Genomic DNA, 14,469 nt, shown 5'->3' with positions numbered 1-14,469 from the left:
CCGAGAACGAAGCCAGGTTGCGAGAGGTGGAGGGTGCAGGGAACGTGACGTTGAAGTTCCTAGTCAAATGACTGTTATTCTCTTCTCCCTCTCTATTCTCTATCCTGTTAATTGTGCTATTTACCTGCGGTATTGCAAAAACGTACAGAACCGTAAGACAAATATGGTTGTTTTGACTTGATCTGAAGCAAAGTGCTCTTTTCTTGATTTCCCTTAGGGCCACAGTTAGTGGTTTTATCGACTAGTTCAATTAATGAGCGTCACCCTTGTGCCAGGCATTGTGCTGTTGTTGTCATTAGGTGCCGTGAGGGTCTTCCTCTTTTTTGCTGACCCTCTACCAAGCATGATGTACTTCAGGGACTGGTCCCTTGTTTTAACATGTCCAAGGTACATGAGGCGAAGTCTCACCATCCTCGTTTCTAAGGAGCATTCCGGCTGTACTTACTCCGAGTCAGATTTGTTCCAACTTCTGGCAGTCCGTGGTATATTCAGTATTCTTCGCCAATACCGTAGTTCAAAGGCATCAGTTCTTCTTGGGTCTTCATTCATTGTCGAGCTTTCACATGCATACTTGATGGAAAATACCGTGGCTTGGATCAGCCGCATCTTAGTCCTCAAGGTGACAGCTTTGCTTTTAAATACTTTAAAGAGGTCTTTTGCAGCAGATTAGTACAGTACGTCGTTTGATTTCTTGACTGCTGCTTCCATGTGCATTGATTCTGGATCCATGTAAAATGAACTCCGTGACTTCAGTATTTTTTCTGTTTATCATGATGTTGTTTATTGGTACAGTTGTGAGGATTTTTGTTTTCTTTGTATCGAGGTGTAATCTATACTGAAGGCTGTGGTCTTTGACCTTCACCAGTAAAGTGCTTCAAATCCTCTTCACTTTCAGAAAGCAAGGTTGTGTCATCCGCATATCGCAGCTTGTTAGTGAGTCTTCCACCAATCCTGATGCCACTTTCCTCTTCATATAATCCAGCGTTTCAGATTGTTTGCTCAGCATACATATTGAATGAGTATGATGAAAGGATACAACCCTGACGCACACCTTTCTTGACTTTAAACCACCCAGTATCCCCTTGTTCTGTTCTAACGACTGCCTCTTGGTCTAAGTACAGGTTCCTCATGAGCACAATAAAGCGTCCTGGAATTCCCATTCTTCACGGTGTTATCCATAATTTGTTATGATGCACACAGTCGAATACCTTTGCACAGTTAATAAAACACAGGTAAACATATTTCTGGTATTGTTTCTGTCAACCAAAATTCCTTTGACTTCAGCAATGGTATTCCTTGTTCCATGTCCTCTTCTGAATCTGGCTTGAATTTCTGACATCGTGCTAGGCCCTGGAAATACACTGGAGAAGGGGTTGATCTAGTTTGGCATTCCTCATGCTGTCTTAAGTCTAAGCAAATTGTCTTAAAAGATGGCTTTTAAACTTACTCTTCCCACAAGGAATTGTAGTAATTGTTCTTGCTTGATAATACGTTTTACTGAACAGGTGGAACGTATCCTTTTTCTTTTTGTATAAAGAATTTTTAATCATGTCTAGTGTATTTTCATGTTGTGTTTTTAAAGCTCCCTCTTCGATTGCCTACAGTTACTATTTCAAACTTCATTCTCCTCCAGCTCCTTATCCTATGGTCACTGCTTGCTTTTCTTGTCATTCTGTTAGCTACTTCACGGAGAAAATAGAAACGGAAAGTTAAAACTCTGCTGTAATGATTCTGTCTGATTCATATCTTTTGTCTAGAAGTTCATCAGCATCTTTACATTTCTTTTTCTTCTTAACTTTATCTCAGAAGAAAATTTTAAAGTTTTAAGTTTTTGAGTAGGTACTGTATTCTCATGGCTCACCAGCTAGAAATTACAAACACTTTAAAGTGCCTGTTCTCATTCTTGTTTACCATCTGTCTACTTTAATCCCTTCCACAAATGAGTAATCACTCTTTTTAGATTCTTACTTATTACTCCAGAATTTCTTTTATGCATATTTAAGCAAATACAAATGAGATTCTGTGGGGCAGCTTTGTTCAGTCCTGTAGGGTTGCAATGAGTCAGAATTGACTCAACATAACAGGTTTTTATTTTTCCCCCTTTTACAAATAGAAGCTAATATTCACACTTCTCTGCACTTTTATTTTTTGCTTAATAAATTTAGGAGATTTTCTATTAGTATATAGAAAGCCTCGTTTTTCTACCATAGTTAACCTAGTTTGTATGGATATCTGTAACTTAATTAGGTAGTGTCTTGTTGATGGACATTGGTTATTTCCAGTCTTTTTCTAGTTCAAACAGTGGTTCATAATCTTGTACATATGTTTTTTTTCCCACGTACAAGTATGTCTCGAATAAATTCCTGGGTATAGAATTGTTGGTTCAAATGTTAGACACATTTAACATTTTGATAGATGGTGCTAAGTGACCGCCAAGGTAATTGTACAATTTTACATTCTTATTAGCGATGTATAATAATAATGCCTGTGGAAAAAGAGTTAAAGTTATCATGTTCATGAATGCTCTAGGATTGAGTACATTCCATTCACGTCTGTGCCCTTTGAAATCTGTTAGACACCATCTTATCAGTTTTCAGACACTACTTTTCATCTGGTTTCTGTGTAAAATATTAGATGTCATTCACAGGATACACCATTCACAGTTAAACCCTCTTTTCACTGTTTTCTTTTTTTTTCTCCCGGTATTTTTGTCTTCCTCTTTCCATTCATAGCCACGCTTACTAAAAGGAACAGGCTCTGCATGTTTCCAATTCCTGTCTTTCAGTTTTTCCTCAACCCATTACAGTCTGATTCTGCTCACACCACTGCATTAAAACAGCTCTTACTAAGACTGTTGGTGACTTTTCAGTTAATAAATTAGATAGACATTCTTTAAACTTTGTCTTGAACCTTCTGTTATTTGACATCGTTGATGACTTCCTCCTGGAAGCTTACTCCACCTTTCTGCCATTTCACTTTTCACTTGATTCTTTTTACCTCTTCACTTTCTCTCGCATTTTCTCCCACTGATATTCTCATTGGATTATCTTATTCTTTCTTTATGACTACAGTCATCATTTATATATAGGTACTTCTGATTATGTATTTCCAGCCCAGATGTCTTGTTGCATATCTACCTACCAGTAGACAACTTCACTTGGATGTCTCCCAGGCCCCTCAAACTCATCACTGCCCAAACTCAGCTTACCATTTTCTTCTACCTAGGCCCCTTCCAAAGCTGCTTCCTCCTGTGTTCTCCATCTCGGTGGATGGTACCATCCTCCTCTGTTGTTCAAGCCTGAAGCCTGAGCATCGTTCTTGATTCCCCTCTTTGGCCCCTGATTGGTGGTTCTGTCTCCTAAATATGTCAAATTTGGTCACTTCTCTCTCTCTCCTCTGCCACAGTTCTAGTTCATGCCACCACCATCTCTTGCCTACATTCCTTCTCCAGGCTTGTAACTGATTTCCCCGCTTCCAGTCTTCCTGCCCCTACAGACCACTCTCCAGAGTGTACCATAATGATCTTTCTAAATGAAAATTTGAGCTAGGTACACCCATGCTAAAATCTTAGAATGGTTTTGTAAAATGCTTTTGGTAAAAAGTTGAAAACTCTTCTTACCACTTCCAGCTTCATACTCCTTGAGTCAGTTACATTGTCCTTATATTCTCTGAATATGCTTTACTATCTTTCATCATGGAGTCTTTGAACAAGTTGTTTTTTTCTGGTTGGAATACTCCTTTCTCAACTCCTCCCATTTTCACCCTCTCCTTTTGCCTGATTTGCCGTTGTTCATGCATCAAGTTGCAGCTCAGCTTTTGGGAAGTCTTTCCTGACCTCCACAGGCCCTGGTTAAGAGTGTCCGTATCACTTTGTCCTTCCCCTTAATTGACTTAGTCTTTTCTGTGTCTCTGAAACAGGTATAATCTCCCCGCTGGTGGTATCTCCAATGCCTGGGACATAGTAGACACTCACACTCAATAAATATTTTCTGAAAGCATGAATCAATAAATGAGTCTCCTTTTTCATGGCTTCATTTTCCTTCACATGACTCTCAAACAGCAGTGATATTTATTTCTTGTCTTTTGTCTTATTTCTTTACATAAACTCTTTTTATTCTTTTACCCATTTGTTAATGATTCCTAAATCTTTGTAATTTAGACTCCCTCATTTGAGCTTCATATTCAGTTGCATACTGGAAGTATTTAAAAGGGTAAGTATAAATTTACACACATGCCTAAAGTTGGCCTCATCATTTCATCTTCCCTAGTGCTGCAGTGGTGAAAGAACTTGACTGCTAACCCAAAAAGGTTGGCAGTTTGAACCCACCAGCCACTCTGTGGGAGACAGATGTGGCATTCTGCTCCCATAAAGGTTTACAGCCTTGGAAACCCTGTGGGCAGTTCTCCTCTGTCCTATAGGATTGCTATGAGTCAATTCAATGGGAGTGGGTTTCTCACCTTCCTACCTATTTTTCTATACCTATTGCCATCAAGTCGATTCTGACTCATAGTGACCCTGTAGGACAGGGTAGAACTGCCCTAGACGGTTTCCAAGGCTGAAAATGTTTACAGAAAGAGACTGCCACATCTTTCTCCTACAGAGGGGCTGGTAGGTTCAAACCACCAACCTTTCTGTTAGCAGCTGAGTTCTTAACCACTGTACCATCAGGCCTCCTTTGCCCACCAAAACAAAAAACCAAACCTGTTGCCATCGAGTCAATTCCAACTCATAATGACCTTATATGATAGAGTAGAACTGTCCCATAGAGTTGACAAGAAGCACCTGGTGGATTTGAACTGCCAGCATTTTGGTTAGCAGCCGTAGTTCTTAACCACTATGCTACCAGGCTTCCCGCTTTTCTTACAGGGCAGTGTTATAACCTCTAATCTGTCATCAAAGCTAGAAACCTCTGAGCTAGCTATCTTAGATACCTTAGTCTTTCCCCCTCTTCCTGCATATGCAGAGATTAGTAACTCCAGTTCATTTGAGAAGCATTTCTTAAAATTTGGCTATGTTTCACATATTGAATGGAAAGCCTTAAATTTTACAGACTACAGTTCAGAATATAAAACAAGTGAAAATACAGCACACAATCTTTCACATGAGAAGATAGAATAATTACTAGAGGGCCAGTGCACAGTGATTTTACAAATGCCGTACTCCGGTTACTACAGCTGCATGTTGTGTGCCATCAAGTGACCCCATGTGACAGTACAACTGCCCCGTAGGGTTTTCTTGACTATAATCCTTACGGAAGCAGAATGGTAGGTCTTTCTCCTGCAGAGTGGCTTGTGGGTTTGAACCGCCAAACTTTCAGTTAGCAGCCAAGCGAGTACTTAACCACTTGTGCCTCCAGGGCTCCTTCATAGCTGCACAACAACCCCAAAATTATCTGCTTAAAAAAATCATTTTGTTATGCTCATGGATTCTTCTATGAGTGTGGAATTTGGACAGGGCGTAGTAGGAATGGCTTGTCTATTATCCAATGTCTGAGGTTCAACTGCGAATACTGGATGTTGACTTGACAACTGGGCCTGGATGATCTGGAGTGTTTACTCACACCTGTTACCTAGTGTAGGAGGACTGAAGGATGGGGATTGCTGACTGGAGTGGCTTCTCCGAGTGGTTTGAGTTTCCTCACAGTGTAGCAGCCTCAGAGTAGTAGGACTTGTTACATAGCAGTTCAAAGCCAAAAAGCCAAACCCGTTGCTGTCGCGTCAATTCCGACTCATAGCGACTTTACAGGGCAGTGTAGAACTGCCCCATGGGGTTTCCAAGGAATGGCTGGTGGATTCAAGCTGCTGACCTTTTGGTTAGCAGCCGAGCTCTTAACCACTGCACTACCAGGGCTCCAGTTTAGGCTTCCAGAAGTAAGTGTTTCATTGAACGAGGTGGGTACATAGCTTTTTTTTTTTTTTTGACCTAGCGTCTGGGGTCATGCAGCGTCACTTCTGTTGCATTCTCTTACTGGGCGAGTCATCAAAAGCCGACCCCAACTCAAGGGAAGAGCATCTCTTGATGGTTTGGTAGGAGTGTCTAGGTCACATTATAGAAGAGCATATGGCTATGATTGTGGCCATCTGTCTTAGTTTCCTGGGGCTGCCATAACAATAGCTCAAAGTGGATGACTTTCAAGAACAGAAATTTATTCACAGTTCTGGAGGCCACAAGTCCAGATCAGGGTATGGGCCATACCAGTTCTTTCTGAGAACTTAGAGAGAACTGTTCCTGCCTCTCCTAGCTTCTGGTGCTAAGCCTTGGTGTTTGTTTGCTGCTTTCCTTTGCCACTTGTAGATATATCTTCACATGATGTCTTTGCCCTGTGTGTCGGTCCTTATCTCTGTGTTTGTTCTCTCATTTTATAAAACACCACTCAGAAGGGATAAGGATCAGGAGTATACCACCCTACTCTGGTATACTTTAACTGATAGTATCTTCAAAGAAAGATCCTATTTCCCCAAACACGATAACATTCACAGGTACAGGGTTTAGGACTTCTGCGTATCTTTTGGTGGACACAATTCTGTTCATAACACCATCTTTGGAAAATACAATCTGCCACACCTGTACGTGTTGGAAATGTTGCTGTGATAGCCCTCCCCACCTTTGGGTATTGCCCAGCTGTTGGAATTGTTTTTTAGCTTACCTCTATACCTTTACCTCTGGCTCAGGTCTCTGAGGAGCTTATTGATCAGAGGATTTTGAGCTTGCTCCCAATTATTATGGTCAGCTCTACATGAGAATTACATGGATTTGGACTTTCTGGACAAGCTGAGAAGTTTACCAATCCACACAGTTTATATTGAACCTTTGTAATAAAACTTCTTTGTAAATCAGAAGAATATCTATATGATATAGACATACACTGTTTCCTTAATATAATTGAAATTTCAGAAGTGTAGTAAAAGGATTGCTTTTTATTTAGATAGATGGGTAATTGCCATTGCAGAGAGTAAATATGTAAATCTCATCACTTAACTAGTGGTATTTTATTGCAGATGAAAACAAAATTTTGTTTTTGCAGATATGCAATATGATGAGGATGATGATGAAATCACCCCGGATTTGTGGCAAGAAGCATGCTGGATTGTAATCAGGTAACTTTTTAGACCAAACAAAAGGCGCTGTAACAAGTAAGGATTTCCTGATAATTCTCTCCTGGGAAAATCAGGTGTTTTACATGAATAAGCTACATGGGAGCCTGTTTTTCAACTTATTTGTATATTTCAACTTTTATTTTTAAAATGTTTCAGATTTATAGAAAGTTACACTGGAATTCCCTGAACATTCCCTGAATGTTTACCTTTTATCACATTTTCTTTCTTTTTCTCTGTGTTCGTATTATTTTTTTCCTGAAACATTTGAGAGAATGTTGCAGGTCTGTGCCTTTACCTCTAAATAGTTCAGTATGTAGTTCCTAAAAATAAGGACATTCTATTGAGTAATCACATTACAGTGATCAAGATGAGGAAATTAATACTGATGCAATACTGTTATTTAATCTACAGACCTTACCTGACTTTGCCAATTATGCCACTAATGTCATTTATAGCAAGAGAAAAAGAAGTTTTTTTTTTTCCTGATCCTGGATCCAATCTTGGTTCACATATTGCATTTACTTATCATGACTAATTTTTTAGACTTCATTAATCTGGAATAATTTCTCAGGTTTTTTTTTCTTTCTTTCATGACATTGACATTTTTGTAGAATGCCCCTCAGTTTGGGTTTGTCTGATGTTTTCTCATAAGTAGATTCACTTTTGGCAAAAGTGGTAGCCTATTCTGAGCACATTATATCAGGAGGGAAACGATGTCTATTTATCCTGTTACTGATGATGTTAATTTGATCCCTTGGTTTTCTCTTTATTTTTATTTTATTTTTTGGGTGGGAATATACACAGCAAAAACATACACTAATTCAATAGTTTCTGTATGTACCATTTAGTGACACTGAGTTGTGCAAACATTCTCATCCTCCTTTTCTGAGTTGTTCTCCTCCATTAACTAAATTCACTGCCCTCTAAGGTTCCTATCTAATCTTTCTAGTTGGCTGTTGTCAGTTTGGTCCCATACATCTAGATCTGAAGAGAGCATAATGCTCAAGGCAGATGTTCTTTACTAGTTAAGCTAAGTTTTCTCATTATTTTAAATGGATAAAGTTATTTGGTTGTATTTCAACCCAAATCCCCATCCAATTCTAAGTGTAACTCAGTAAAACTCAATAAGAAGCTTTATGTATAGGTAAGAAAAGTAACTTAAGTAACGAAGTAACATCCTGTTAAGCTAGAATATAAAATGCCAACAACTCTGCTCTCCGATCACCAAACTGAAAGTTACTTTAATTGCAGTAACATTCCAAGATACACATCCTTTGGTTTGACATCCTCTCCCCTTTTCAAAGAACACATGCTCCTGACATTCTGCCAGTTGTACTTGGAGTATAATTGAATTCTTTCTTGGACAGTGTTACGTTAAAAATGTATTGAGTTTTTGAGATGTGTATCCCCTTGGTGGGCTGTAATCACCCTGTCACATAGTCCCGCCTAGTCATTTGGGTGGAAGTTATAAGAGCATGGCTAGAAAGGCCACACAAAAGCAATCCATCACACTGCAGGATGTTAAGTATATGTTTTTCTTATTAAAAGACTAGAAAAACTTTGTATTGAGACACAAGTATGTTCTATGATGTTTGGGTGTTAAAAACCAAGAGACGTTTTACTAGGAAACAGCAACAGAGTAGATGTTCTGTGGGCTATGCCCGTATTCTATAGCTTCTAGGTAGAAAAGACATTTTTATTTTAGGCAAAAAAGAGTAGTTTTTAACATAAAAACTACTCTTGTTCAGGAATAATATACTCTATTGTGAGCAGTTACAACATTTATCTTTTGTTGAAAAGTAAATGTTTGATTTTTAAAAATTAACTCTTGGTGGGTACCTTAACTATTGTGAGGTGAAATTCTATTTTTTCATTTTTTAATGTCACATGATCATTACTGAGTAACATGAATGTGATATTATTTTATGTCATGAATAACACCAGTAAGTTGACCTCTGGCAAAATAATCATACTAGTAGATAACATAAATATGAAATAGTTGTGTGGTTTAGGAATTTGAAGGTTAGCATTCTACTGAAACATTGTTCTAATGGTTTTGGGGGAAGTAGCTTATGGCTCATTTTCTTTGTGTGATGATACTTGTCTAGAGTTTGAGAAGATTTTTTTGTTTTAAATTGCCCATAAAAGCCATTGCTATTTATGTTACAGACAGTATCTTCTATATGTTTCTGACATAGCAGTGGCTGAACCAGGTGGTTATATGAAATTTCTTTCCTGTTAGCCCACAACCTCTACTGAAGGAAATTGCCTGGCCACTCTTCAGGCTATACCTTCTGGATGGATGGTTGTGTGCTGTGTTCTCTATCGCAGAGCCTAACTTCTGGTACTGGTGGTCATGGTTGATTGGATCATGCAGGGGCCTTGACCAAACGCAATCTGTAGGCCTACCAGTGACCTTGAGATGACCTGATGATGCCAAAATAGGAGGCTGGTGATTAGCTGGGCTATGCATATTGTCTCAGAATATTGAAGTGAGCATGGAGGAGTCAGTAGTTACTGGGGTGAGGGGAACAGAAGCTAAGGCAGTCTCACGGATACAAGATGCAGTGGGTCACGAGGTGAAGGAGTTCAGACATGGGGTGGTGGTGGTGGGGCAATTCCTACTGCTGAGGGGTGATGATATAATCCACTCAGTACGGTTTTGTTAGATGTCAGAGCTCTTCTGGTCTCTATGAAACCCAGCTATAATACAGTTGTTCCTGGGTGGGGGTGGAGAATGATTTGTTGAGATTCCTCTTGCGCTTATGTCTACTTGTGTCTTTAGTATGTATCCTTTCCCCATCCCTCATCTGTGCGAGCATTCCTTGTAAACAATAAAGTCTGTGCTTTTAGATTGTCTGCCTTCTCTCACTCATGCTCCATTTTTTATCTGTATTTACTTGCTGAGTATTTTCACTTATGTGACTTGCTCTCATTTCACCCTCAATAAGTTCAAATAGAACTAATGATCTTTAAAAATTGATATTCTAATATATTTTCAACTTTAGTCATTGTTATAACCATTCTCCCTTTTGTTCAGATTATTGTTATTAGGTGCTGTCAAGTTGGCTCTGACTCATAATGACCTCTCTTAGTTATCTAGACCCCAAGTGGATGGCTTCAACAAACAGAAGTTTATTTTCTCACAGTTGAGGAGACTAGAAGTCAAAATTCAGAGTGTCAGCTCCAGGGGAAGGCATTCTGTCTCTGTTGGCTTTGGGGGAAGGTCCTTGTCATCAGTCTTCCCCTGGTCTAGCAGCTTCCCAGTGTAGGGACCTCAGATCCAAAGGATGCATTCTGCTCCTTGCTCTTCTTGCTTAGTGGTAATGAGGTCCCTCTACTCTATTCTCTTTTTTATCTCAAAAGAGATTGACTCAAGATAAAACCTAATACTTTATACTGAGTCCTGACTCATTAACATAACTGCCTCTAATCCTGCCACATGGAGGCTAGGATTTACAACACATGGATAATCATATCAGATCATAAAATAGTGGACAACTGCACAGTACTGAAAATCATGGCCTTGCCAAGTTGACACACATTTTTAGGAGGTAAAAATCAGTTCATAACATGACCCTGTGTACAACAGGACAATACACTGCCCGTTCCTCTGCCATCCTTATGGTGGTTGCCATGCCCGAGCCCATTGTTGCAGTCATTGTGTCAGTCTAGCTTGTTGAAGGTCTTCCTCTCTTTTGCTGACCCTCTGCTAAGCATGGTGTCCTTCACCAGGGACTGGTCCCTCCTAATAACATGTCCAAATAAGTGAGATGAAGTCTGATCATCCTTGCTTCTAAGGAACCTTCTGGCTTTACTTCTTCCAAGACAGATTTGTTCATTCTTCTGGCAGTCCATGGTATATTCAACACTCTTCCCCAACACTGTAATGCAGACGCATCAATTAATTCTTCGATCTTCCTTCTTCCTTGTCCAGCTTTTGGGTGCATATGAGGTGATTGAAACTGGCATGGCTTGGGTTAGGTTCACCTTAGTCCTCAAAGAGACATCTTTTCTTTTTAATACTTTAAAGAGGTCTTTTGCAGTAGATTTGCCCAGTGCTGTGCATCATCTGATTTCCTGACTGCTGCTGCCATGGGTGTTGATTGTGGATACAAATAAAATGAAATCCTTGACATCGTCAGTCATTTCACTTTTTATCATGATGTCGTTTATTGGTTCAGTTGTGAGAACTTTTGTTTTCTTTGTGTTTAGGTGTTGTCCATAGTGAAGGCTGTAGTCTTTGGTCTTCACCAGTAAGTTCTTCAAGTCCTCTTCACTTTTAGCCAGCAAGGGTTTGTTAATCTGCATATCGCAGGTCGTTAATGAGCCTTCCTTCAGTCATAATATTCATTCTTCACACAGTTTAGCTTCTTGGCTTATTTGCTCAGCATACAGATTGAATAAGTATGGTGAAAGGATACAACCCCGACACAAACCTTTTCTTATTTTTAAACCATGCCGTATCCCCTTGTTCTGTTCAAATAACTGCCTCTTGGTCCATGTAGAGGTTCTGCATGAACACAACTAAGTGTTCTGGCATTCCCATTCTTTGCAATGTTATCCAAAATTTGTTATGATCCACACAGTTGAATGCCTTTGCATAGTCAATAAAACACAGGTCAACATCTTGTATTCTGCTTTCAGCTATGATCTCTGACATCAGCAGTGATTTCCCTCCTTCTACACCCTCTTCTGAATCTGACTTGAATTAGAGTCTTTGTTTTCATTTTTGTCCATTTTCTTTAGTTTCCTTTCTTGACACTTTGAAGAAATGTTTCAAAGGAGTTAGATGAAATTTGTGAGTAAAAGACATTATTTTATCTATATAGGCCTTGTTTCCCAAACTTAAAATAAGTTATACAAAGAAAATGCCCCTGGTCTTACCCCTTTTCTGGATACCTCATAGCATCTTGTGCAGTGATTGGCATACAGTTGGTATTTAATGAGTATTTGTTGAATTTAAAAATGGGGAAATGAATAGAAAACATCACTGAGTTGTAAATGATTATAAACTCAAATATTTTCACAGTTCCTATTTTGATGAGAAAGGCTTGGTCAGACAACAGCTGGATTCTTTTGATGAGTTTATTCAGATGTCCGTTCAAAGAATTGTGGAAGATGCTCCACCGATAGACCTACAGGCTGAAGCTCAGCATGCGAGTGGAGAAGTTGAAGAACCGGTAAGATGTTTGTTTTAATAAAGCAGCATAAGTAAAAGAAGAGTAGTGGTTTGAAATTTCAGCCTTTCCCCTTTCTCCAGACAGAAAGGTAAAAAAAAAAAAAGCCAGTAGGTGATTTTAACAATATATTTATATAGCATTTTCAGTTAGCTCCTGATTTGTTTATTTATGCTAATAGAGAGATGCATTTTTGCAAGTAATCTAAAGTCCTAATTCTTATTCAGATAAAAAAGAAAAACGAAAAGCAAAAAATCACTTGCTGATTTATCGATTGTGACTCATGGCTGACCCCATGTGTTTCAAATTAGAACTGCACTCTAGGGTTTTCAGTGGCTGTGATCTTTCAGAAGTAGATTGCAAGGCCTTTCTTCTGAGGTGCCTCTGGGTCGTTTCAAACCACCAACCTTCCCATTAATAGCCAAGTGCTTAACCATTTGCGCCATCCAGTAGGTATTTAATAGTTGAGAAGAGGGAACTTAGAAATGTGGTGAGTAACTAAGAGAAACCAACCAGAAATAGTACTATTGCTTTAGATAACTACTTTTTCCTTCACAGTGAAGGAATTATAAAAGAAAAAGCATTTGAGGCACTTTTCCTCTCAATTTTTACTTATTTCCTGAAGTACATTATAACATTATGAGAGAGAGTGAAAGAAAATCAACCTACCAGCTATTTTAATTTTTCTCAGTTCTTAATAGTTTTTGTTCACACATATTCATATCTTTAACATCATTGAAATCATTGCAATGGTATAGTTTTATAATCTGATCTTTACCTGAGTGATTGTAAAGAAGTAAGTAGTCGAACATAATGATATTACTCAATTTTGGAGAGGTGGAGAGGCAGCTGTGGGAGCGTGTTGGGCTTTGAGAGCCAGAGAAAACTGGAAAACAGAGTGCGAAATAGAGTAAGCGATAGGGAGAGGTTGTTATTTCTCACCAGTCCAGCACCTCTTCTCTGTGGCTAAGTCCCTAAGGGCTGGTCACTTACTCTCATTCTAGTGGGAGATGCTACACAGAATTCTACTGTTAAAAGTAATTGGCTTTTCTGGCACTGTGCTGGAAATAGTGGCATGAAAGGCCTTTTTTTATCTTCAGGTTATTTTTCTTCTTGGTCTTTGCATAATAAGTGAGATACAATACAACAGAGCACATTCAAAGTGCCAGAACTGTAAGTACTGCAGGAGGAACAGATCTCTACAGCTTGGGTATCAGAGCTTTATTGAAAAGATGGCAGGAACTTAAGCTGACCTGGAAGGGCGGGTAGGACTTAGTAGAGAAATGATGCTTAGCCATTTCAACAAGAAAGTACTTGGTATATTTGGCTTGGGGTTAGGGTGGTACCACACAATCCATATATGATTTTTAGTTTGATCTGTTTTTGATAGATGTTAGTGGAACCAGGTTATAGAAGGTGGAACCAGATTGTAGAAGGTTTGGATAACATAGGGAGTTGTTGAAAGATTGTTGAAGAATATGTATAAAGCATTATTTTAGGACGGTTGCTTTGGAAATGTTATTTACTTGGAATAGGAAAAGGATGAAAGCAGATTAAAATCTTAGCATAACGTAGGTTTAGGATAAGGAGGTGCTGGACTGGAGTAATGGGGGTGGAAATAAGGAGTGAAGAGATGGCTTCTCTTGGGTTCCTTAGCACCACCAGTTCTCTTTGTCCTTTACCTACTTCAGCTCGAGGAACGTGGGTGTCTGTCATTTACCTATAGGTCTGCTTAGTCCCATCTTCTTCTTTGAGATTTGATTTAGAGAGAAATCTGTTTATCTCTAAAACTTTGTTGTCATGGATCTTGGCTTATTGGGCAGCAAATAGATAATTTAATTGAAAGCTTTTTTTGTGGGGGTGGGGGGGTGAGTGCTGTAGGCTAAGTAGTAGTAAACCAGGGTTGGCAGTTCTCAGTCCTTTGTGTAGGTTCATTAGGATTTTATGTATATTCATTTGAAGAGTCAATTTTTTGTTTTCCTGACACTACTGTTTGATATAGACTCCAAGCATATGGAATGTACAGTCTTTATTTACTTGGGGTATATTAATATCTTTTTCCTTTCTTCCTTAAAAAAAAAAACAAAAAAAAAAAAACCTGTTGCTGTTGAGTCGATTCTGACTCATAGCGACCCTGTAGGACAGAGTAGAACTGCCCCATAGGGTTTCCAAGGGGTGGCTGGTGGATTTG

At 39.0% G+C, this 14,469-nt stretch overlaps 1 protein-coding gene across 1 annotated transcript in view; it reads left to right on the top strand.

Moving 5' to 3' along the window:
- Positions 1-14,469, top strand: part of POLR2B (RNA polymerase II subunit B) — a 51,902-nt gene that overhangs the window by 259 nt on the left and 37,174 nt on the right. Inside the window, exons 2-3 of the mRNA XM_049886211.1 lie at positions 7,026-7,098; positions 12,131-12,281. Coding sequence (XP_049742168.1) covers positions 7,026-7,098; positions 12,131-12,281 — 224 coding nt within the window. The remainder of the gene's footprint in view (positions 1-7,025; positions 7,099-12,130; positions 12,282-14,469) is intronic.

This window comes from Elephas maximus, chromosome 5, assembly GCF_024166365.1.
Source record: "Elephas maximus indicus isolate mEleMax1 chromosome 5, mEleMax1 primary haplotype, whole genome shotgun sequence".
NCBI lineage: Eukaryota > Metazoa > Chordata > Mammalia > Proboscidea > Elephantidae > Elephas > Elephas maximus.
The sequence above is the reverse complement of the archived record's forward strand: the minus strand, read 5'-3'. Positions and strand labels throughout refer to the sequence as shown.